A 26,775-nucleotide genomic window follows, 5' to 3' on the forward strand; every position below is an offset into this window, starting at 1 on the left:
AAGGAAGAAGAGGCCTGGACTCTTCTCTTTTCCAGTAACAGGTAAGCTGATGCTGCACATGAGGAGTCCATGGGAGGTCAGTGGGTGGCTAGTTCACCTACAAGGATGTGGGAAATCATAAATATCTGGCATTTTAGGTGATTTGGCTTGGATATAATTTGTTGTACAACAATGTATAACTGACACAAGCTCCCTGGGAAGAAAAGTCTTTGCTCCTTCTCTCTTCTTGCCAAATACTATAAATTGCGTCAATTCTTCTGCTGATAAATGTAGAACACTACTATAGATGAATTTCTACGAAGTCTTATTAAATAAAGAACATGGAGCCAAATATAGAAGGGTGAGAGTTTTAGAGATTAGTCAGGGAAATAGTGAGAGCCACCAACCACCTTACCTCATCAGATCTGTAGCTTCCAAAATGCAAGCTACTTCCTGTCTAACCCGTGCCTTTATTATCTTGCTTTTCTGCCCTCTCAATGGCTCTTAGCCCAGTCTCCTCACTTCCTTGTCACTGCCTGTCTGTACAGACCTCCCTCCAGGTCTCTATGGTTGATACTGGGATTAAAGGTGTGTGTCACCACACTTGGTTCTGTTCCCTAGTATGACCTTGAATACAGAGACCCTGCCTGCCAAATGATGGAATTAAGGGTGTGTGCTATCACTGCCTGACTTTTGTGTTAATAGCTTGCTATTTCCTCTGATCGCCAGGCAAACTTTATTTATTAACATACAAATAAAATATCACCACATTTCAGCACAAATAAAATATCACCACACACTACGCACCAAATACAGAGAAGGGACAGGTGGACTAACATTAAGAGTGCCAGCCAATGAAACACCAATCTTTGGTCTCCACAATGGAAACTTCTCACTGACCAATGAGGAATCAGAATGTTCTCCTCGAGAGAAAAGATTATATGGATGAAAAGAAGGGTTGGACAACCCTTATCACCAATGAGAGCAAGGATGGAACTGCAAAGTCTGCAACTTTTGCAGAGAACAAGGCTGAAAAACCAAATGGGTGAGACTCAACAGACCAGACTTTTGATAACGGATGAACAAAGCCGTGTCTGGGAAGACCATGTCACAAGTAACAAGAGAAGCTGTGTAGGGGAGTAGAAAATGCAAATAGGAGCGGTTAGGTCGGGAAGGCCAACATCCATTTCTCTGCAATTACTCTAAATTCCTTCAAACATTTCTAGGATATGAGAGGGATGAAATGTCATTTTTCTCATATGATAAGACCCTGCCCACAGCTACAGTAAACTGGTCAAATCATTAACCTACATAGACCCCGGCACCAGGCATCAGCCATTAACAGTCCTCCCACACAGTCAACACAACACAATGAATTACTGGAGGAGGGCCCATGACCCATGACACCAGTGGAGTATGGCTGCCTCCCTAGCAAGGAGGCAGCCAACCACAGCTGCTGACCTCCATAAAACAAGGGGAAAGAAGTGCTTTCTCTCCACCACTTAGTTAGTCTAAAGCAAAGGAAGGAACTGGTCCTTATCTACAGTAGGTTTCATCATTTTTGTGGGCCAAGCACTGCATCACCCACAGACATTGCCAGCCACTTTTTTTTTTCTTCCCACAGCACAGCTCTAATCACCTAGCACTTATCACATAGAAGGTTTAATCATTTATCTGTCTGCCTCCCTCACTGAGGGCAGTTTCAACAAGGACAGGGTCCTATTCTTTTCTGTTGTGTGTCTCTAGGACCTAGATGGTATTCACCACATGTTTAGTCGATGTAGAAAGAAAAATAACCAGTTGACCGAAAGTAGCTGTGCACATGTGTGACTGTCATAAAGGAGTAAGTGAAGGATAAATGTAGGTGGAGAGACTGTTGGTCCGCCATTAAAGGTCAACCCTACTCTAAACATAGGCTTCCTAAATTTTGCTGAGCACATCTTCATGTCCTCTGTGTGCTGTTGAATTTCCATCATAAACTCCAACATGACTTTTAGTCAAAGACACAGAACCCTCATAAGGTCAGCCCCTCAGTACTCTTTCCTAAACAATGGAGTCAGCCGACAACTGTGTGTGACATGAATAGCTGACTGATTGACAGCTGTCAGTCCTTCTACATAAAGTACCCTTACTCACTTGTGGAGATGTGGTTAGCCTAGAAGGAAAAAAAAAATCAATAAAGAGTGCCTTAGTGAAAACATGCCTGGAAACCATCGTCAGCTTTCACTTTTACTGCGGCTGTTTCCTGGCTACTTTGCTCTTTCTTTTCCTGTTTGTCCCCTTGTTTCCCATTGCCTGACTATAATTTCGAACATGAACTTTGCTTAGCTATTGCTATTGTGATTCTGCTAAACTCGCGCTGACTGAACCCATGACATCATTGCTCTGGCATCTGTGGCCTGACCATTTTGTTACCTTAAAGAATTTCCCACCTGCCCTAACCCTGGAACTCACCCTGTAGACCAGGCTAGACTCAAATTCATAGAGCTCTACCAGCTTTTGCCTCTGCTGTGCTGAAGTTAATGTGTGTGCCACCCGTGCCCAGCTAACTCAATTTTAATATGCATGTGTTTCTCCGGAGAGGCGGGATGAGATGGTAGGGGTGCTAGTGATTTCAGTCAGACAACCTAGTTCCAAGTCCCAGCTTTGACAACTTTGTGTCACGTAGGGACTCAAGAGGGATCTCCAGAAAAATGTTACTGTAAATAAAATTTTAAATAACATAAACAAGGCAAAGGGAATCAATGGAAAATGGTAGAACCTATTTCTACAGCCAGGCTCAAAGAGTAGGGAGGGGATATAGCAGTATGGTATTAAAATCTGGTTGAGAACTAGCTGGAGTTATGGAAAAGGCACTGCTTCTCAAAGCTGTACCTCCCCAGTGGGGTATACCTACTTCCAGAATGACACCAAAGCAGGGAACGATCTTGGAAATTATGTGCTTGGAGATCTGTTGTAAGGTGGTATGCCCGAGTACTGCCAAATTTTCTCATTAACATCCCTCTTTCTGTAGTCTTCCATATGCCCCAATACTTTCATGTCTTCAGCAGCAATTTGTTAGCCTAAAGGTGTGACCACAATCACTCAGGCTTTACTGTGAGCCTTCTGAGGAGTCTCCAGGAACAAAGGAAACACAAATATACATCCTTATAAAAGGAGGGACACAAGTAGGGGAAAGAGAACGAGTTTTATTCTGTCTTTTCTCTGAAAAAGTAAAGTGACGTGATATTAAAAGAAAAGCCCCTACTCGGTAGAGCCCATATTTTTCTCTCCTGAAGGACTCACAAAATCAAACTGAAATGGATCTGTGTCTCCACTAGATGCAGGAATCCCTTTCTCTGATTTCCCTAGGAGAATGCCCAGAATTTAGAGTTTAAGGTGTACATTTGCTTGAGATCCCAAAGTCTAGAGAGACAGAGACAGATTAAGCCAGCCCTGGATTTATCTTTGCTAGACCGGGAGTCATTTAGGATTCTTGTAAAGGGCTAGGCATTTCCAGCCAAGGGATGCATTCAAAAGCAGATTTCTAAATCTGGACCTATTCAATTAAACACAACTCTGTAAGCGCTAACTGTGATGTCATACAGCTAGAAATAGCTTCCACATTTGGAATTACAAGCCTGTCTCTCCGTTTTGACGGTATTGTCCTTACTTGCAATGCATTCGGAGTCTTTAGAAGTAAGTCACTTGGTTGAATTTCTTCATTCTTTAAATGAAGAAACCTGGGACACAATAAAAACGCAGAGCCAGGACTCACAGTGCTACCAGATGGCTAAACCTGTGCTTTCCTATTACAACACACAGTTTCTGGACAGTAAAACTCTTTAATCAAGGAACATTTTTTTTTTGAGGTGTTATATTCTTTATAGTGAATACTGTTGGGTACTCAGTTAAATGATGCCATGAGAGAATTTAATTTTAATATAAAAAACACACCAGACAGTGTTCAGCACAATTTTATAAATGTCCGCTAACTCCATCTAGGAGGGTCAATATTTCTAACTGTTGATAGACAGTCCACTATCTACTCTATGCCTTCATTTTCTCATTTTTCTTAATGCTATAAACCACTGAATCCCATCTTAAATTGGCCTAATAATTCTATCTCTGTCCAAAATGGTGGTTGGACTTCATCTACTAATTTCAATGGCTTTTTATATCATCTATCTGCTGCATGTTTCTGAGATGGTTTCTGGCTACATTAGCAACAACAGACCCTGTCAGAAGTACCCTGTTTGATTTACTCATTTACATGCATCCAGATCTGGGCAACGGGAGAGCAGAGGGTTTTCCGAATCTGCATATTAGTTCTGTGCTATAATGACTGATGTCAATTCCAACTTTGACAAACATCTCTCATCACTACAAGCTGTATCCCATTCCAGACTCTTAGGTTTGCTCTCTCTTTTAGGAGCAAGCTCCCTTTCTCATACTTGCTGTATGGATTCAACAATATGGCAATCATTTTTGTTCCTTAAAGTGCCACTGCTGCCGTGGATAAAAATAACTTGTTACTGTTGTCAATGCCTGGTTGGAGGAGGCAGTAAGGAAAGATGAGAAATTACAGTCTGACTCTGGATACGTTTGTCTCCCCATGTTTATCCAAACTCCTACTATTCTCTCGCCCGGAGTCTCTAGCTCTTAATCCCAGTTTGATCTGACAAATGGCAAAATCAGAAGAAAATTTCAAACTCTGTGCTGCACCCATGGCTTTTAACTTGCTTTAGTCTGGAGCTCTGGGAGATACTGCCAGCTTCTACGAGCATTGTTTTCTTTACTGAATTGGAAAAATAGGTACTTTATTGCACAAAATAGTCCATGGCATGCCTTCTGTAAGCTTCTGGGACAGTTGAGGGAATGTAAGACTCAGCCAGGCAAGTCAACACATATTTAATACTAAGGTAAAATGGACCTTAAAGAAAAAAAAAAAAAAGGTAAGTTATTCTAAAGCAGAGCGTCAAGAAAGAAAGAATGCTCTCTCCATTTATTTAATGTTTTCCTTATGTTTCCTCTGAATGGTGCTTGTTCCTTGACAAGCTTTTCCTGCCTACTGCGTCTAACACTTCTCTTCTGGGATGGCTCAAGAACCTTAGCTGCTCACTGGGTTTGTTTATTTACTTACACTGCCGTGCCTGTTCTCATCCTAAGGAACATATGTCTGCCCAGCACACGGTGTGAGAAGTGAGTGTCTTCCTGCATGCTCATTTCCCTGAACTTTTTCACCAAATTGCTTTTTTTATATGCCTTTTGCAATCTCATCCCATCCTGCTCAAGTATCCTGGATTAGAAAGGCTGCCTCTGGAGTCTTTTCAAAGGGAGCCTCCCATAGCTTTTAAATCCCCCACATTTTATGACGCTGATATTTGTATCTGGGGTGGTAAGCAAGAAAGAACAAAAGCTGATGGGGACAGACACAGACGAATACAGTGGCTTCTTTACTGGATGATCAGTATTGGAATCACGTGGGCATCTGTAACTTTTCTAGTTCAGACTGATAAACTCTGTCATTTATCAGTAGACATTATACAACAGATGGAGAGTACCTGCTCTTTCTCTCTCTCTCTCTCTCTCTCTCTCTCTCTGTATGTATATGTATGTGCATATGTGCGTGCGTACGTGTGTGTGTGTGTGTGTGTGTGTGTGTGTGTGTGTCTTGTGCAGCTTCTGCTACTTGTGGGATGTCCAGAAAACAGTTTTACCACAGAAAAAGAAACTGTGTGGTAAATGGGAATTCTTAAAAACAAGTTTAAAAAAATCATACTCTTGACAGGATTACTGCTTTTCTCATATATCAAACTTACAGGATATTATGCCTGCTTTCCAATACAAGTAGGCAAAATAATAGACACTTAATAAAGGATTAGCAGAAAAAAAGGCCAGCCTCCCAGCTTCTGTGTTTTAAAGCTTTGCAAAGAATGCCTGTTTGAAGTTTCCTGACTTTTCAATCCAGGCCATTTGTCTCCTGAATCCCCATTTTGGGGCATATAACAAACACACAGGTAAAAGACTCCAGAGATCTGTAACCAGGAGTTCTTTGAAAGATTACCAAAAGGGACAGGGAGGGGCTATGACCTTTGCTTCTCTTCTACTTTGTGGACAGCTACATTGAAGGGCAACGTGGCTGCAAACCTTACTTGTTTTCAAAGTGGTCTGCTTGCAATCCAGTGTTGCATAAAGCTTTGGCACTGCAGAAGAACCCTTCCGAATGTTATTAAGGAGTCTTAGGGCAGGTTTACATTTAAAATGCCTCGAGGTTTGTAACCTTCAACCCAATACTTCAGTAACTACAGGAGAGTTCAGGAGACTGTGCTACTAGGGAAGATGTAGGAGGCCCAACAATGGATAAGCACCTCAGGTCTCCAGGTGGTGTTTTGGCCTGGGAATCTGGTTTTTCCTTACTAACCCCATGAGACCTCCACCCCCACCCGACTTGCTCTGGAAACAGAAGCAAGAAATGGACCTTTTTGAACTCCCCCAAAATGGGGACAGTCTTTCCACATAGTATTCCCAGTCTCCCAGATGAGAAGCCAAAATGTACAACAGATCCTCTCAAGAACATTAGGAGACAAGAGAGAGCGCCTAACAGGCGAATTGAATACAGGGGGAAGTGCCTGAGGGGAGGAGGAATCTTCCAGAGCCACAGCAAAGGCTGGGTTTGGAAGAAAGCCTCAGCACAATAGCTTTTCCACCCTGAAGTTCCCAAAACCACACACCTTTGGGTCCTTCCCTTGAGATCAGGTAAAGCACCTTGAAGATGAAGGGTAAAATCCACCTAATCACTCCTGGGACCACCCGCCCAGCAACTAACCACAACTACTTTCATTGAAGGGGAGGGGCGGGGGCCGCGAAGGAGACAGCAGTAGAGAAAAACCTAGGGAGGCTAAGGAGAGCTTTAGAAGGAATCTGTAACGCAGAAATCCCAGGAAACAAGGGACACGAGGAAGAGGGACGGTTGCCCAGGACTAGTTGCTGGAGTGAGGCGGGGTCTCTGAAAAGCCAAGGGACGCGATCACTACTACGTAGTGTGACCTGCCAGAGGCCGAGGACAACAGAAACATGGGGGCCTGGGGTACTTGGGACAGCTGGATCAGAAGCCTCAGCGCACCCAGTCCCCAGTTCGCCCACCTCACCGGGTCCGAATTATCCCTCCGAGGGCCTCCCCCAATCCTACTCCCATTCTCCCGCAGTCTTTGCAGTGTCCAGAGATGCTCCAGCACAGACCCGGGACCCCTTAGGCGCCTCTTCCCGTCCCTCTGCCAAATCGCACGCCTGTACTTTTCCAGCTCCCTCTTTCTCTCTTGAAATTGAAAGTTATTGAGGTCGCTCGGGGTTGTTGCTCCGGCAGTTTCCTTCCCCGCCCCCGAGCTCCCCCGCCCCCCGCAGCCATCCCCCTCTCTCCCCCTCCCTCCTCCCGAATGGGGTGCTCCCAGCCCTGCCCAACACTGGAGCGGCTTCTGCTCGGGAACGCCAGAAGCAGCTCGGGTCTCTCCAGCGCCCCTTGGCCATGGCCGCGGTACCCACGGCGTCCGCTCCTCTGCGCTCCCGGGGTCCCCGCCACTGCCGCAGCCACCGCAGCCTCTGAGCCCCAGGGGCCACTGCTCGCCGGGATCCCGTCCGCGGCCACAGCCGCAGCGCAGCCCAGGCTAACCTGCCGCCAGCCAGCCAGCCAGCCAGCCAACCAGCCAGCCAGCCAGCCAGGAGGCTCCTGCAACCTTCCCTCGCGGCGATGACAGCCACCTCAGAGCAGCCGGCTGTGTTCGGACAATTTGAGAATGCAATTGTTGGTTTCCCTGCCCACCCGCCCCGTTTCGCTTGCCATCACAGCACGCCTGTTGGATCTCAGTGGAGAAGTCCCGCTGCTCTGGTTCTTCACCGCTCCATATAGACACGCCTAAAACCTACGTACATATTTAAAAAGAAAAAAAAAACATTAACTATAACTAACAGTCAAAAGAAAAAGGAGAGAAAGAAGGGAAACATTACTGGGTTACTATGCACTTGCGACTGATTTCTTGGTTTTTTATCATTTTGAACTTTATGGAATACATCGGCAGCCAAAACGCCTCCCGGGGAAGGCGCCAGCGAAGAAGTAAGTGCAGGGTTTGCTTTTTGGTTTGGGGTTTTATGTATTTTATTTTATTTTGTTGTTGTTGTTGTTTTGGCTTGTGTTAAGCATTTGCTCCCCTCCACTGCATTCACCTGTCGGGGTCGCCTTGCCTGCCTAGAGTCAGCTGCCAGAGAAAACAGTCCTTCCAGCCTACATCCTATGCGTCCCATAGGAGATAACAGTTGGAGCACCGGCTCTCCTTCTCCAGCCATTGCTGGAGTCTATGCACCGGGCGCTGGCCTGGCTCCCGCCTCCTTGTAATTCGGGATCTGGAAATGTTCCTTTCTTGCTTAGATTCGCTCTAGGGATTTGTGCTTTCCTTTGGAGTCTCCGACGGAGGCCTAGAGCCCCAGGCTGCTGGGATGCCTGTCCCTGCCTTGGGGTTGCTTGATACTGGCGCACCCGGCACACCGCAAGTTGCCGCCTGGCTCAGGGGAACTTTGGCTGAGCCCCCAGGCTGCTTTATGGTAGTGGAGGCAAGCATTCTGGGGCGGGACTGGAGCGGGGGTGGGGGGGCAGCTGAGCAAGCCCCTGCGCTGCCGCTTCCCACGACGCGCACACGCGTGGAATAGACAGGCGCGGGGAGCGCGGGGGTGGGGGTGGGGGCTTCCACGACTGTCTGCGGAGTCGTCCCATGTCCCACGCTCCGGGGTCTGAATGCAAAGGAAGTCCGGAGGTTTGGAACTCCAGTTACCGTCTTGCCTTGCCTGCCCCCACGTGAGCGCTTTGGCCTTCTCAGACTCTTTCAAGTGGGTCCCCTGAGACAGGCACATGGTGAGAATGGGGTTCTGTCGCGGCTGGGTGAACCGGTGCTCTTGCCGGAATTAAACGGGGCCGTCCGTCCGGGCAGCCTCCACCAAAGTTGGTCTGAGGCAAGCGGGCATCTTTCAGAGATTCTGGAAGAGATGCCAGGGTGGCTTCACTGTTCCCGGGTGGCCCGGCGTACAGCTCTGCTGTGGGTACCCGCGAGGGGAGTCCTTTCGCAGAGTGAAGGATGACCCTGGCTTGGCGGAGGGCTCAGGAACAGAGGGCTAGCTAGTAAGGGGGACTAACTGACATCACCCAGTAAAGCTATTCCGGCTGGTCAGCCCAGGACCTTGTCCGGTTTCCCAATGAGATCTCTTCCCAAGTGTCCAGCCCGCAAAACCCTTGGGGCAGCAACGCCCGCAGCCCTCGGGACACAACAGCACTTGTGTGGGGTGGAAATTTAGTAATCGCCTCTCGCCACTGTTTGTCTCTGCCCTGGCCCTGGACGTGAGGGTCCCCTGAAAGCTCCCTTTATACCGCTAAGCCCAGGCCAGACAAAGTTTGATTCACCTGAAAATTGCCTTTAAAAATCGTGGCTGGGAGGGAGCGCCAGAGGCTTGGAGTCCGAGTTGGCCCCACTGCTTCTAGGATCGCGTCTCAGCGCAGGAGGGCCTAAACTAAACATGTCAGGGCATCCGATTTATTATTCTTGGCCTCTGAGTGGTTTGTATTCTGTGCAACCCTGCCACCCAGTCTATCGCTCAGGCTCTGCGGCTGCCGCACGGAAGCAGCGGCCTGGGGCTCAGAAGTCTTCATCGCCACCCCAGGCAAGCTAGATCCACTGGGTACTGAGTTTCAGGGCCAGTGGGGAAACCAAAGTCAGGAGAAACTCAGCTTCTTGCCCCGCATAGCTCACACCAAACTGCGCAACACAGTCCACTCCAACCTAGTAGTGTCCCCCACCCACGCCAGGGAGCTACATATTTGCCCGGATGGGGCAGGATCCTGTGCCTCAGTGTCACTGGTATCTGGGTTTTGGGCTGGGTGGCTTCTGTTTCTGAAGGAAACAAAAGAAAGTTTGCTATGCGTTCCTTCTCATCTCCTCCAGTGAGATCTAGAGCGGGGAAAACTCTGGGTGCGCACATCTAGGGTGGGACTAGAAGGGTGATGTGTGAAGCCTAAAGGAGACGGCTTTTCTCTCTGCCCGGATCATCCCAAGGCCAAGTCAAAGGCGCCCTCTGGTTGTGCTGAGGGGATGAAAGAGGAAATCAGTGGGATGGAGCTGAAATTCCGGTGATTCTATGGGAGTGGATCGGAAAAGGAGGTCTTGCAGGCTACTCAGCTGCTGCTGCTGCTGCTACCGCTGCTGCTGCGCGCTCGAGTCTGCCTTTGCGGCTTGCTTGCTTCTGCAATACTGGGAGAGGGGCGACCCCTTGCGTCCTCTGAGCAGACAGAAGAAGTATTTGGCAGGCGCCGCATGGCTTTTTAGGAGCAAGGATCAGAAGGTTAAATGTCCTTGTTAAATGTCCAGAGACTCAAACCTAACGCTGCACGCTCATAAATTCACCTGGATCATGATTTTTTTGAAATATCTGAATAAAAAGGTCCTTAATAGTAACGGGAATTATTTTTTTTATAGTGAATAGTAAGGTAGTGGTCCAATTATTTTAAAACTGGTCAGACATCCCTATTTTTTTTCCCATGATAAAGCAACTTAAGTGAGTAGTTAAGAGTATCGCTTTTGCTTTGCAATAAATAGCTTCATTTTCTTAAACTTTTAGAAATATTACTAATAACAGAAGTAGAAAATTAGGCTAAAAATATTTCCTAAAGTTTTTTTTAAAGTGGTCTCTTGAATGTTTCAGTGCCAAAAGTACTTGCTAACAAAGTATGTAATTTACAGAGTTAAATGCGTTCAGATCTAACAACCATAGTTTGTCATCAGATATAGCCAACAGAGTTACACAAATATTGTTTCTCTGCAATAATTAGTATTCTACTGATCTCTACTTGGCAACAAACCAGTGACCCTAATTATTACACACTACTACATTCTCTAGAAAAAAAGTGCAGTTCTTTAAAACAGAAGTCTTGTACTTTTAAAATATATATGTAATTATGGTGAATAAACAAAACAAAAATTTACTGATTTTGATTGATGTACAGTGCCCAGGGTACAAAGTAAAGTCTTTACTCAAAGGAAGCCACCATCCAGCAAGATTTTTTAGCAGCAAGCCCTAGATGTGGGTCCTGGGCGCTAATTTACAAAGCCTAAACTCCGTCTTTAAACTCATCTCCAGCTTTGTAAGCTTTTCCCTTTGACACTCCGTAAAGCCAACCTTCAAATTTGGGGTTGTATATTAATACAATTTAAACATCATCTTATCACAACAATCGTAATTCCTTCCTAATGCATCACATTTCACCTACATTATTTTTATAACTGTAGAAATGAGTTTAAGAAACAGGGCCCAAGTAACCTACCAGAGAGCCAGTGAATGAAACTTGTCTTCTCCCATGAACCTCCCTGCCCTTTATAATTTATACAATGCGTTGACCCTGCCATAGAGAGGATATCAAGCTATTAAAATAATTAGCTTGATAATCTCCAGATTGTCTTTTCCCCAATATGTTTAGAGAATAGGCCATTCTGCTTTAATAGCATAATCTTGATAAGTATTAGTACAACATGGACAAATGTCAAACAATTACATACCAAACAGGACCAGAGCACTTTGCTTAACATTATTCAATTATCTAAAAGGCTCTATAGGATGACACTGCCCCAGAGGATTATTGTCAGAAGCAGGATATCAGGCACCCTGGTCTTCAGTTGTGGCCATCTATTATGTCATCTTAGTGTTTCTGATTATATACCATGCATGCTTTAGAAATTCATTATATGCCCAACAATTAAGCAGAGCTACTACCATCTGTAGAGAAATGTGAAGAAGAATCACAAATGCAAGAAAAATAATTACACTGATAATACACTTACTGGAGTTTATTGATCACTGCTTATGACAGTGTAGCAGATGTTGACTTATGCTGTAAGGTTCTGAGGTACTCTTGATTTTACTTCTGGTCCTGGAGAACAAGCTAACAGACAAAAGAAGAAAACACTGAGATATTAAATTGAATGTTTCATTTGGAGATTGAGAACACCACTTTTTTTCCTCACTTGCTTACATTTGTCACCTGTGTGCCTTCGTTTTGAGGGAAAAAAAATAGTTTGACTGAGAGATGAGCAAAACTGGCTGGAGAAAAGTGCATTCTATGGCCTATCATGTGGTGTGAGTGCAAATCAAAGATAAGTCCAACTTTCTAGGAAGTAGTGGCAGGATATTGGGTGAAATAAACAGAAACAAAAATGCATTTACCTTTCTGAGTTCCAACTGAATCATCTTTGAGCTAGAAAGTTGTTTCCCACACCACTTTGTTCCTACTCTATTTTAAGTCTGTGTTTACAGCTTCAGCGGAAAGATTTTACTCAGCACCTGAAAAATGGTGATTTAAAACACTGTCATCTTAGCCCATGTCACTCATTGAGGAACAAGTGAAAAAAGGCTTATCACAAACATTTCAATACTACTTTGAACACGCAGTATGAGCAGTATTTTAACGTGTAAGTGCATAGGCTTTACTAAGCCATGTCTCCATGAAGGAGTTCCCTGGTTTTTAATGTTCTACAAATTAGGTCTCCTGAAAGCAATGAATTGAAATTACAACATGCAGTAAAATTTGATTTTCAAGTTGTTATAGGGAAACCCTCGGTACATTACTACAAAACGACTTTATTAGACATTTGATCCTTTTAGATTATTTGAATCTGGGTAGGGATCTCTAGGTTGCCACTAAATGTCTAAAATATTTTCTAGTTTAATGTCTAATCATTTTAAGTATGTAGTAGTGTTTTTAATCCTTCATAACAAAGCATTTCAGAACCTTACATAAAGTAGTACTAAAGTGTTACTCTGAAATTACAAAAATGAGCTTTCAAAGTACAATTATTACAGAAATTCTAATTTAATACTTTTTTCTCTTTACCTCTTTCTAAAACTCTCAACTTAAGTATTTCCCTGATCTGTCTTCCCACTTCCTTGCTATTTATTCATACACTTTTTCCCACCCACCATTCCCAACTTTCAGTGAAGTCCTGAAATGCCACCACAATGGAATGAAATGTAAGAATTAACTTTGATTGCCATTAGGAAAGCATCTATAAGTTTTGAGAATATAGCGAGAGCCAGTCATGATAATGTCCTGGAATTGTGTTTGACTTAGTAAGCATGGTCCCTTCTTCTTATAGGATATTGTACACTGGTGTTATTTCCAAAACAATAATTTAAAATATCTTGGGTCATAAGTTATGGTGATTTTTGTCTTGCTTTTCATTTTGTTGGAAAATACAGATTACTTCGTTGTACTTTTTGAAAGATTGCAATGAGTACATCATCTTACAAATTACCATCTGTTGAGTCACCTAGTAGATTTGAAATGCTTTGCAAATAAGCCTTAATACTATACATGAAGTATAAATAGGAATTTGTGGAAGATACTGGCGATTTTTTTGTTTGTGTAATATACTTGATCATATCTTTTCATTCAGAAGCATCACTAGCATTCTAATACCATTTATCAAGAAGTGCTAAAACCAATGGAATGTTCCATTATCAAGGGTTATAGTTTATCAAGAAAGCTAAATGTCTAGGTATCACTGCATGCCAAGACTCCCATTTTCCACCTGAAAAATATCAACATGACACTTAAATAAAATATCTGAAATCATTTCATATGTGAACAGTGCTCATTTACAAAACACCCAATAGCAGTGCCTCTTGCCTTATAAGACCATCTCTGCCTTAGTTATAAGGTTGGCAAGAGATGTAGTTAACCATTTATTACCACTAAAATTCTTTGAGAATTAAAAAAAAAAAAACAGTGGTACCAAAGAATATGTTCACTCAGTCATATACATGGATAATTGTGACTGTCTGTATTTTATGCAAAATATAATGTAACTCTTCAAGGCACTGTCTTATATAGGGCTGCATCTGACCTTTAATGATCTGATAAAGAACAAGCTTCATAAGTTTGTGAGACTGAGACCTGGAAAGAAAGAATCCCCAATGGGAGTTAGAAGAGTGGAATAAGAGCTAAAGATCTCAATTCATGATCCAGAATGGTCATTAGTGTTTAGATGACCCAGACAAGCCCCTTCTACCATGCTTGACAGTATTTTCTCCATGACCAGATGAGAGAGTTGAGTCATTTTAAAATATCCTTAGATCTACACCATCTAATAGTCTTAACAACTATTAATCTTTTTGTGTGAAACAAAATTCCTTAGCAGGGAGCTAAGTAGTTCTTCCAAATATACTCATCTTACTCAACTGGGATTATTAGGTAAGGGTTAAAAAAGCAAACAAATAAAGTCTTTCATTTGTAATTAGCAAATTTATCCCAGAAGACATACTACAGAGATTAACCAAGTGATTTCTCAAACTGGAGACTGGGTTACATATGACATTCTGCGTCCTTCAGGTATTGTCTGAAAACTACAGCCAAGGCTGAAATAGGAACACTCGGGCAGGCTCATCTTGTTCTTAGGCATAGAATTCCTGGTGCTGGTTCAGAATGCCAAGTACAGGAATGCTTCAGAGTTTCTCTGTCATAGTAAGGTTTAAAGGTGGCCTGTGAAGGTAAGAAAAAGTCAAATCTGATAATCCACATTTAGGGACAAAAGTCCTACACTATGACACTGAATGATTAAGCAGGAGAATAATGCAGATGACTCATTTGGATGAATTCAATAGCCCTTGGCACTTAACTGAGTAGAAAGAAAAAAGGGAAGCAAGACCATATTTGGCATCAATTTAGGAGCATAAGGATTCAGATGTTGGTAAAGAGAAAAATCATAAGCATAAACAAAGACAACAATGAGACAAGTAGGTTTGTTATGAAATTTATTTTACTTTTGAACTATCTTTAGTTTGAGGAGCTAGGAAGAAACAGGACTTGAGCTCCAATTTCAGAGATTATCAAGGACTGAAGTCAAGGATGGCAGTGTCACTCATAAAGAGAGAGAGAGAGGGAGGGGGTAGCTGGATACGTGAGATAAAATCCAGGGATGCCTTCCTTTATTTATCAAAAGTGTTTGTGTTGCTGGCATTGAGGCTGCTTCAGGCAGTGTCAGCGAGATAACATTAAATCACCTTGCCCATGTTAAACGTATTATTTTCACCCATGGTTTCTTTTTTATAGTACTTTCTGTTATATAAGAGAATGGTTGCTGGCATCATGATCATTCTAAATTGCCAAATCGTGTAGTTGATGATTAGGCTTAGAAGTTCTACTACCTACAGAATGGATTACATTGCCACTGATCATAAGGAGAGTTGAAAAAATTTGTAGCAATGGAAGGTACGTTCCTATAAGGTGTTGAACCATTGTATTTGGACCTAGCATCTCATAGTGGCATTGTCACTTTCAAGTAGATTTCTCAATGAAAGTATGCTCATCTCAGGATAGGATAAAATTGAAGGCATCTAGTTAGTGTATCTACATTGAGCAACATCCCTAATCAGTATTTCACCAGATATCATGATACTCAGGTCCAAGGTTTTTCATTGGTTCCATCTACTCATTTTGAGGTTTCATAGCAAATAGGGTATATTTTCCCCAGTTTTTTAAGGACTTGGCAGAAGTATGAGTTAGATTTAGCTTACCTTTGAGCACCTCTCTAAAATTAATGTGCAGTAATGTAGGCTGTATATTCACTCCCCAAAATTGTTTCTAGAAATATGCTCAGAAGCATATCTGTAATTATGTCCCAATAGGAAGCACATTCCTGAAAATGAGTGGTGAAACAGCCCCCATTTTATTACTACATAATAAAAACCACCTCCACACACTGTAAAATAACAATCTACGAGCTACTTACTTTAGAATACCACCTTTCAGATATATATTTGGTCAAGTAAGAGAAGGATGGCTGCTTCTCACAACTACAAAGAAACCTTACAGATATGGGTATAGTTACCCATATCTGTACATACACGGAACAAGTGTCATTTCAACAGAGGCAATAAAATGATATGTCCAAGTGTGTTAAATGCCTCACAGCAAAGTCCAGCTTCACAGCCCTCAGGGCCACTGCAGCAGTCTATGTATTTTATACGATTGCATTTGTCTTTGAAAGTGAATATTGTGGTAACAACAAGTTCCTTAAGTACCTTCTCACCTCTGAAGAGACACCCTTTACTTGGTATGTTCCCCCAAAATGACCTCATTTAGCCCACCTGTCCTAGAAGGAATGTGGAGTTTCCTTTTATCTATTTATTATCATTTATTACTTATTCCGTTATCACAGAGAGGATATTTAGTTCCTACACTGCAGTTGAAGTTTAACTTCAAAGTCCAGGTATTTCAAGATTCACCCTCTTTTCACGCTTGAGCTTGGTCCATGAGTCATTATTACATTCTCAAATCCCACTTCAGCCTTTCTCTTTCTTTCTTAGCTCACACTTTCTCATTTCTATGTAGTCTCCAACTCATCACTCTCCTTTGTCCCCTCTCTCCCTATAGACAGTTTCTAAACTAAGTTGCTGATCATTTTTTATACCACAAGCAATAAAATCACACAATTTATTGGACTATTGTAACATCCTTCTTCTCAAGTATGTCTTAATATCCAAGACAAGATTTACTTAGGCATGAAGATGTGGGCAAAGCTGTAATTCCATAGTTAAATGTCAGAACCCTTGTATATAATTTACAATCACAATTGTCATTTCCCTGGCTAGTTTTTTGTTATCCAGAAAGCTATCTTTATGATGCTTCATAAAAATCTGTTATTTATATTACTTTCTCCAAGAGCATTAATAATAACCTCCACTCTGAATTTCTGCTTTATGGGCCTTCGTGCAGGAATTGCTGATGCTGAGTTCATATTAGAATCACCTGGAGATCTTTAAAAATAAAAACAACTTGACCAAAATGACGCAGTCACTAGAGATAGGGCCTAGATTGTCTCAGTTTTAAAATGGGTCCTGGGGCTTCTAAGACAGATGTGAAGATGATATGTTGCCAGACCCTTAATTCAAATATAACCATTACAGCTGAGCAACTGTTGAAAACTATGCCAGTTTTATGAGGGTTAGACAGACAAAATAAACCTATGTGAAGCGTGCTAAGGGATGAGATATGTATCACCTGAACGCCGAAAGCCCCCTCACAGCATGGTATTATTTCTCAATAGGAAATTGATAAACTCGAGGCACTGACTTGTGCAAGCGGAGCTATCCGAAAGAGAATCAATCACTTCATTCAAAATCAGAGAGCAAGGTGCACACAGGAAGGCATGACAGTGACCTTACCAGGTGCTAGTGATCCCTACGACATAGCCTTCAGGGGAAGGGGATCGCACTGCTGTGGTGGACGAGGGAGTAAACAGTGCAACTGTAAAAATAAAATGAGGTATAAGCCACACTCAAACTTTTTCCCAAAGCTACTTAATAATAAACAACTAGATTTTTTTTTTTAACATCTTACCAGATGATTGGTAATGTGCCCAAGTATCCTCCTTGTTGTCAGGAAAACTTTAATGGGAAGGCAATTGCCTAACAAGAAGAACATTTCTTTCTTTTATAGTCTCTACAATTCCTGACTAGCTTAGATTGACTACTGGTAATCGGTAAGACTACTATAAATAGCTGGGTGGGGGAAGCTGGACTCTTTGGAATGGATTAAGTTTGGGGTAGATCATATTAATTCACAGACGCTTGAATTTCACTCCTAACCTGTTCTTCTCTGAGAAGTTGTCTTCATTAACTCTTGTTTATTCTTTTTTAGTCAGTGCAGAGTTTTCAAACCTTGCCATAAACTAGGGAAAGCTCTATGTAAAAACGAGGTGGAAGTCTGGGCTTCCTGTCAGATTTCATTGTGCTTGTTAAGGGGGCTCTTTGGGAAAATTTGGGTTGCAATGAGTCACCAGGCCAAATCCCAATAACCACAATTGCCAGAAGTAATCAGACTGAAGAAAGCCAGGCTCTTTGGGAGGATGGTCATCATAGCAGGCTTGAGACATTGCTCCGTGGTCAGACCTAGTTACTCTTCCCTAAGGATTGGGAGCAATCATGAGCTACAGAAAGCAGGAAACCCACCCAAAAAACAATGCTTTTCCACTGACTTTCTTCTCAATAGGTTATTCACCCTGAGCATGCACAAGATGGAAATATGCCACCAGCACCGCCGGCGGTGGAGGAGGTGGCGGCGGCGGCGGCGGCAGCACAGTGCACGTCACAATCCTCATAAACCACCTGTCTGTCTGCAAGAGTGCAAAACCCACACAGAGAAGGCCTGCTGTCATTATGGCAAGTCTGCCTCCTCCCTTCCTGAGCAGATAAAAAAGAGCCCCAGGAATTCAGTCTTTGTAAAAGAATTATCAGAGGGGAAAAGAAAGGAAAGAGAAAAAAAAAGTCCTTGTAAACATCCTCAGGTCAATTTAGACATAATATTAGGGAAAGGACATTTAACGATAAGAAAATGGTATTGCATTATGGCAGGACAGACGTGCTAAAATCTGCAGTTAGATAAAAGGCCAAGGGCAAATTTAGGATTCCTTGTATGTAAAATAACCCCTTTCAGAAACCTAGTATCAGATAAATAGAAGTTATCAGCAGAGAAGTGAGGCTATCATTTTAAAGTTTCAGTACAAGAAACAAAAGGACTGTTAAATCTTTCCATTCAAGTAGCACAGAGGGACCTGGCTTGATAAACCAGGGGAAAGTTTGCTTTGACATCATTGCAGTTGCCTGGCATACTTGAGGTGTTTTATCACCTCATGGGATGGATCTTTAATTGAACAAACCCATAAAGCTCCCAGGGCTCACTGTCCTTAAAATTACATATTCCTTCCTAATCTAGAATGCCTTCAGTCTATTCCTTTACTACTTTGATCTTAGGCTACTAGATCTTTGTTTACACATATGGAAGCAAACCCCACTATTTTAAATATACAGATTTTAAATGTACAAATTCATCAGGTGATCAGATTGTTTTAGCAACTGGCAATCTCCAGGTAGCTTGGCAGATACATTTTGTCCTCATATATGTAATGAGATGTAATGAGCTGCTTCTCATTGTGGCCACTGTAGGAGAGCCACAAATGTCATTGCATTTGTTTGGAATCTGACAGTAGTCTAGGAACAGAAAAATCCAGTTTTCTTTCCCAATTGAGCTGTAGAAGTGCTTTGAATGACTCCCACTACCACAGCCACCTCCAGCATCTAGACAGCTAATGAAAACTATTTGTCAATGATTTTTAATATGCTGTTTGTCATTTAAAAGAAATGTTTATAGTTCTGAAAATCTGTATGAAATAGTTTTTAGACAAACTATTTAATTTATAGGCTATTGGGGGGAAAGTAATACAATTCAACACAAACGTCCTACATTTATGTTGGTATTTGTCTCAGTGGATGATAGTTCCCTCCCAATGTATAAAGCCTGTCTGCTGATTCTACTTAGAAACTGCCCCTAGAGCCATAGCTTAGAATAAGTTTGATGTTACAATACACTTCTTGTACAAGTTCCTCTTTGTGGACAATTTATTCAGTCTCTGAAAACTATGTGTTTTCTCTTCTTTAAACTGGGAACCAATGGTGAAGTTATTTTTACAAGAGCAATAAACTAAAGTGATTTTTGAAATATCTTACCTGACTTTCTTTTTATGCTGAAGTACCTTTTGTTAATATAAATTCTTCATGTTCTAGCAGGAAGCTCCCTAAAATTCTAGGGCTGCTTAAAATTCTATGACCAGAAATCCCCTTTCTCCCCGACTACCAGCCCTCTCCTTCTGGAAGTATGCCAGCAATTTTTCACAATTCATTCTGACAACTGTTCTGGTGTAAATATTTAGAGAAATCCTTTCCATTAAACAAAGTATAAGTAACTGTTCAGAAATGATAGGTCTTTATTCATGTTTGCAAGAGCAGACCTTACTTTAATCTGATGCATAGATGCCAATACCCTCAGTAAAGACCAAAGGAAAAAGAGCCAAGACAGGAATTAAAATGTGCTGTACGTAATTTGAACTGCAAAATATTGCTTATCATTTACCTCTACCAGGATTATGCTTTGAAAATGCACATAATGTAGAGAAAATGAATTCATTTCAGTTGAAAATATAAAAAAAATGAGTTATCAGTGTTTAAATTGATCAAAAGGGTAGGGGGTAATTACACATCTCCTCATCACTTAAACAACCCCTTGCTATTTCACCATATGCTCGTCAGAGTGACATAAGCTCTGGTTTCTCTATGATTTCTCAGCAATTAGTATTAAAGGGGATGTGGGCTGAAGTCTAATGCTTATATCCAATATTACTTGTGAGAATAGAGTGGCAACCCCAACCTCAAGGAGTAAGCTCACCACTATCCCCTCCCTGTTTCCTGTCCACACAAACTTCTCAAATAATGAGTACACACAGTCTTCCCTCAGGACCCAGAGGAAACTGGTCACTGAGTACAGCGCTCAGGTGCTCAGTTCTCTTATATAATCAACACAGCAGAGTTAAAGATACGACTCACGCACATCCTCTGGCATATTTAAGTCATCTTTTGAGGACTGATAAATACAGTTTTTTTTTAGGGGAAAAATAACAAAGAAAAAGGTAGGCAAGTTTAGTAGTACCGACACAATTTTTTGAAAAATTATTTTAAGTCCTCAGTTGACATTGTAGACTCAAGGACGCAGAGAGCTAAGTAAGTTAAGAGTGGTACAATTAGGCAACTTAATGAATAAAGAACATCGCTGGCTGAAATTCAGATTAGTGTTACAATATCAGTGATCTTATGATGTGGGCTGGAAAATAAGCACAGACCTTAGCCAACTTGTTTCTCCTTCCCTTTAGGATGACAGAGAAATACAAAAGTCTGTACTTTTGAATTTAGCTTAATCATTGACAATTCACAATCTAAGAGTTCTTGTTAGTCTATGACTTTTTCTTTATAAAGTAGGGTTTTAAAAAAGTACATTAATATTTTTCCAATGAAAATTTATTATAGAACTTAGAGGTGAAGGTGCACACTACTGGGGGGATTCCTTTCTATATGCTGTAAATGTGTTGCTATGATTGGTTGATAAATAAATTGCTGATTGGCCAGTAGCCAGGCAGGAAGTATAGTATAGGCAGGATAAGCAGAAAGGAGAATGCTGGGAAGTGGAAGGCAGAGTCAGGAGACACTGCCAGCCACCACCATGAGAAGTGAGATGTAAAGTACCAGTAAGCCACAACCCACGTGGCAACTTAGAGATTAATAGAAATGGGTTAATTTAAGATATAAGAACTAGATAACAAGAAGCCTGCCATGGCCATACAGTTTATAAGTAATTTAAGTCTCTGGGTGTTTACTTGGTTCTGAGTGGTTGCGGGTCTGAGTGGGACTGGAGAAAACTCCAACTGTAATCCCAGAGCTCAGGAAACTATGGGTTTTTTTTTTAAAGGTGATTTTAGGTGATTTTCAAGATCAACCTAAGAACTATGTCTCAATATCCCCAATGAGATTTTATTCCTGTGCTTTGACATCAAACATACAGTATTTACTGAATTTCACACTGGTTTACATTTGAATCTTCTTGGTTATGTATAAGGATTTGGTAAAGAAGATAATAAACAGGGATCTATGGGATACAAATGGAAACCTTATAAACTTCATTGTAAGAGAATTGTAACTTTTGACTGACCTTCTCAAAACTGGCATAATTTTTTACTTTTTTTTTTTCCGAGATAGGGTTTCTCTGTGTAGTTTTGGTGCCTGTCCTGGATCTCTCTCTGTAGACCAGGCTGGCCTCGAACTCACAGAGATCTGTCTGGCTCTGCCTCCTGAGTGCTGGGATTAAAGGCGTGTGCCACCACCGCCCAGCTATTTTTTTTTTTATTTTGACTACAGTGAGAAATGACTTGGAGGTAGAAGGCAAAGAAGTTTGATTTATAATTTATAGACTGTGGTATAGTTTACCAAACCATTTAGTCTGTGATTAGGTTGTGGCTACTGTAAAGCAGCTCTGTACTTCTTCATTTTCCATAGGTTACGGTCCTTAAGTTCCTTCAATAGTAACATCAATCAAGTTTTTCTTGCCTTCTTGCCATACACTCTAACCATACAAAGTTATCTGTCAAAGCTCTGTGGATATGGAGTTAGGACTTAAATTTAAAAGTGTAAGTGTTTCTTTGTATGTTCATACACTTTTATGTATGTATGTATGTATGTTTTTAAAAGATAAGCAGAAACTAGTCTACTAGAGGAAAATACAGTGCAAAAAAAAAAAAAAGAAATTCAACTTCGCCCTAGTTAAATTATCATATATTTCATTGAATAAATACTTAATGAACATTTATCATGTATTATAGTTACCCAAGCAACTAAAACACACCTGAAAACTACTCTTGTTCCATTTTTCAGTTGTTAAAATATTGGGTTAAGAAGCCAGAAGATAGATAGATAGATAGATAGATAGATAGATAGATAGATAGATAGATAGATAGACAGACAGACAATATGGCTAAAGGTAGAAAGGCAAGATATCATTTCTAAGCTGTAACACACTCTTTTTTTCAGATGTGTTTGAATAGAAATGGAAATTATATTATTTGCAATGAGTGAGTCTAAGCCGTATCCAAATATTTATCTGGAGAACAGTATTGTGGAGATGAAGCACAAAGATGGAAGGAAACAGCCTACAACACTGGAATTTATTAGGCCTCCCAGCATTTTCTTGTCTTAAAATTTATGGCCAGTGAATAGGAGTCATCACTTAGTGTGACCTTTGTGACAATCACAGGAAATATGCTATGCGTACTATAAACATAGTTGGCATTGTTAGGTGAAGCTTGTAATGGACTGGCGTAGTTTGGCTGAGCAAATTTCCATTTTGAGTGCATTGATTAATTTCTATAGCTGAGTTTTCACACTGCTTCAAAACTGGAATTACTTTTACCAAACAAACATTGAAATATTTTCTGTTTAAAAAGAGTGCATTTTTGTTCATCTATCCAAGGAATTTCTCAAACCTTTTATGGTAACCAGCCCCTTGATTACTATGTGGAACACACAACCAGATCTACTTCAAGCCCTAACTTGGCAAATGTATGTCAACACAATTTTTGGATTTCTGCTGTAAGTCTGTTGATGATCAAATGTTGATAACTTTGAAAAGGTTCATTCCTAAAATTCAAAGACATGAAAATAATTTGATTCAGATCTGTTTTTAAAGTTATAATTAACTCATGAAGGGTTTTAAGTAGAGAAAGGTAACTATCAGCCACTTTTTACATGTGTTATTTTGTGTTACCACATGCAACAAGTGCATAATACATTGATAACCATCTTATAATTAAGAAACCTAATGGAAAACATTTAGGGAGTATGTCAAAATGATACAGATTTGATAGATCCAAAAACTAATGTAACAGACTTCACTGTGACACTCTGCTTTTCATTAGGCCTATTAAAGAGGATACCCAGGGGGCAGAGGAGGTTAGAGGAGGACATTCCTCTACAGTGGAGATGGGAATATTATTACTTCATTAGGCAAAATGTCATTCTGAGACAAGGAATAAACTAAAATAATTGAGAGTGGTTACTGGGAAGTGGAAAGGGACATTAAACTGTTTTATAGTAGATCAATGTGATCAGAACAGGTGTTTCTAAATGGTTATTCTGGTCGCTAATCAACATCAGTAGTATTGGTGGGAAATGAAAGATCTAAACTCTATTCATCACAGCAGTACAATGTGTAGGGAAGGGTGATTGGAGATGGGGATGAAGAGGGCTCCTGGATTTCTGACTTTAGGAACTAAATGGTGCCATTTTACAAATTTGTCTTTTCAAAGAGAACTGCCTGTTCTTAGACTAAAGTTTTATTTCACATGCTCTTCATTTCCTTACTGAAGGACATGCCACTCACAAAGTCCTAATGGTCTATCGCTTATGATGATGCACCACATAGAAAGCAAACCATTCCTGTCAAAGTATCAAACTTCCCATCAAGTTATCAGTTTCCCACCTACGGTGTTCTTATTCTATTCTTGAGGATGAAGAAGCCTCTAACAGTTCCTATGCTGGTAAAGTATCACTTTGGTATTATTAACAGCAACTCATTTCACTGATTTGAATGGTATGTAGACATTGTCTTATCATTATTGAATTTGTTCAACATCCTTTTAAAATGAACAAAACATGTTTACCCATAGTCATGTAACAAAATTCTGAGATACCCTTTGCATAGCATTTTCTTACAGTCCCAGTAAGCAGCAAAAAAAAAAAAGTATGAAAGGAGGGTATTTGCTTTTTCCCCCAATATTAGTCTGAGAGATTTCCTATACTCATAAATCCCCTAATATTTCTACTGAAATATCTAATATTTTCGTAATTTCTTTGGATTTGGCTTCAATAGCATGTAGGTGTTGAGAGTCTTTCTCTGTTCCATCAGCTCACAAATAAATGATAGGAAAACTTATTAATTATGAAAGCTTGGCCTATAGCTTAGGCTTGTTCCACTAGCTCTTGCAACTTCAATTAACCTAGTTATATTAATCTATGTTTTGCCTCATGGCTTTTTACCTCTCTTCCATCTTGCACCTCCTGTTTCCTCTCCATGTTCTCTGGAGTCTCTTCTGTGCCTAGATTCATTTCCTTTTCCTTCCTTTGCCTGGAAGTCCTGCCTAACGTCTTCCTGGCTAGCTGTTGGCCATTCAATTCTTTATTAAGCCAATCATAAGACACTTTGGCAAAGCATATCTTTGCAGTGTACAAATATTATTGCACAATATTTCCCCCTTTTTGTGTAAATAAAAAGGAAAGGTTTTAACTCTAACACAGTAAAACTATATACAATATGAGCAATTATCAAGAAAGAATTACATGTACAATATCCAGTCCATTTGTATTTGGCAAATGCAGAGAAAGTACTGTATTGTCTATCCTATCTGTCTTAACGTGTATTACCATCCTAAAAATATCAAGGGAAATCTTTGTTACATGTGAGATTTTTACCTGCTAACAAGACTTTTACTGCCAGATCTTTAAGATCCTGTTTAATTGAATTCCTATCATGGGAAGAAAGAAATCTCTAGGCAAAAACACCAAGCCTTATTTGACAAACCACCCAAAGGAAAAAGAAGAATGGATTGCTCTCTGTGGCAGAGGTTCTATATAGAAAGATTTTTAAAGTAAGTATGTATATAAAATAATCATACATATAATTCATATGTAGAATTAATAAGTATCAGGACATTTCTTGGTTTAGACATTCTTGATTCTAAAAGTTGGAAGTTAATCAGCTATGTAGGTCTTGATGATCTCATCTGAAAATTTATAGAGATGAGCAAGATTTCCATGGTCCTATTAAATTCCTCGATAATAGCATCTTCCTGAATCTTCTTTATTCATATGTACCTAGTAATTTTTCTCCCTTTCCCTCTTTCCATCTTTCCACTTGTCAGAGTTCTTTTCCTCCTAGCTGCTGAATATGCCATGTAAACAACTCAACTACCAGTAATTCTTTATGCCTTGTATTTCTGTTGCAAAAAGCTTCTAGCATATGTATGTGTGATCTTTTCTCCGCAAAAAAAAAAAAAAAAAAAAAAAAAAAAAAACCATGAATTTCCTAAACCACTGTACACTTCTTGAGTGAGAGACCACGTTTTATCACAATGTTATCTGTCTGTCCCCGGGAGACTGCTTCTGGTAATAGCTGAAATTCTTCAGATGGCAAAGATGTGATACACAAAAAAAAATGTGGTTATTATGCCACTAGTGACAGAGTCACCTGTCTGACTAATGCAGATACTGAAGTCTACCTTCTCCCTTCCCAAATCAAAATCTTTAGAAGCAGAGCCCATCCATTTGACTTTTAAACACATCCCCAGGCCATGGAAACACGGGTACAGACTGTGTATGTGTGTTTGTATGTCCACAGGAGTGCAGGTGTGCTTGGAGGCCTGAAGACAGTCTCAGATCCTCTTGGAACTGGGGTTAGAGGCAGTTTGATGTGGCCTGACAATAATGTTGGGAACTCAGATCCATTGAAAGAGCAGTTCCTACTTTTAACCACCAGGTCATCTCTCCAGCCTCAGTGTTAATGTTCTAATAATTCATTCTCTCTGTCTTAGTTTGTTTAAGGCCCTTTCTTGGGTGAGTTCTCAGCCCCATGGGCATTCCTGCCTGAAATGTGGTTAGTGGGTCATCAATAATACATACTAAGTCTGTGTCTGTGGTCCTTACAAGGCAGCTTCTCTCTTTGACTCTTGGTGAGTTTCTGCCTTCCATGTTGCCAAATTTCTTATATTACAAAGAAGCATCAGCGTATGCCCACATGTCCTCTTTTCATCCTTTATTATTGGATAAACCTAACAGCTATCTCAAACGCATACAGAAAGACACAACTGTGCAATACAACAAATCGTCTTCTATTCATGAATTGTCCTGTATAGCCAGGTTGGCAAGGATTTGGTGTGCAGATCACGCTGGGCTCAAACTCACAGAGGTCTGCCTGCCTCTGCCTTCCAAGTACTAGGATTAAAAGTGTTCACCACTTGCATGGTACTGAACTAGGTAGGCCCTTTGAATGTGGGTGACAGTTGTGTGCCTTGGGCAGTTGTGGGGCCCCTGGCAGCACGACTAGGATTTATCCCTAGTGCATGAACTGGCTTTTTGGAGCCCAATCCTTGTGGAGGGATACCTTAGTCGTGATCCAGCGGGGATGGGCTTGGTCCTGCCTCAACTTGATGTCAAGACTTTGCCGAAGCCCCATGGGAGGCCTTACCCTCTCTGAGGAGTGGATGGAGGTTGAGATGGAGGGGAGTTGGGGGGAAACAGGAGGAGGGGAGGGAAGAGGAATTGTGGTTGGTATGTAAAATGAAAAAAAAAACTTTTAAA

The 26,775-nt window shown here is 41.1% G+C and overlaps 1 protein-coding gene across 1 annotated transcript in view; it reads left to right on the top strand.

The window, feature by feature from the left end:
* The first annotated feature begins 7,401 nt into the window (after positions 1 to 7,401).
* Positions 7,402 to 26,775, top strand: part of Rspo3 (R-spondin 3) — an 85,487-nt gene continuing 66,113 nt past the window's right edge. Inside the window, exon 1 of the mRNA XM_028868329.2 lies at positions 7,402 to 8,068. Within this exon, the coding sequence (XP_028724162.1) occupies positions 7,972 to 8,068 (97 nt within the window). The 5' untranslated portion in view covers positions 7,402 to 7,971. The remainder of the gene's footprint in view (positions 8,069 to 26,775) is intronic.

The sequence above is a fragment of the Peromyscus leucopus genome, chromosome 8a (genome assembly GCF_004664715.2).
Source record: "Peromyscus leucopus breed LL Stock chromosome 8a, UCI_PerLeu_2.1, whole genome shotgun sequence".
Taxonomy (NCBI): domain Eukaryota; kingdom Metazoa; phylum Chordata; class Mammalia; order Rodentia; family Cricetidae; genus Peromyscus; species Peromyscus leucopus.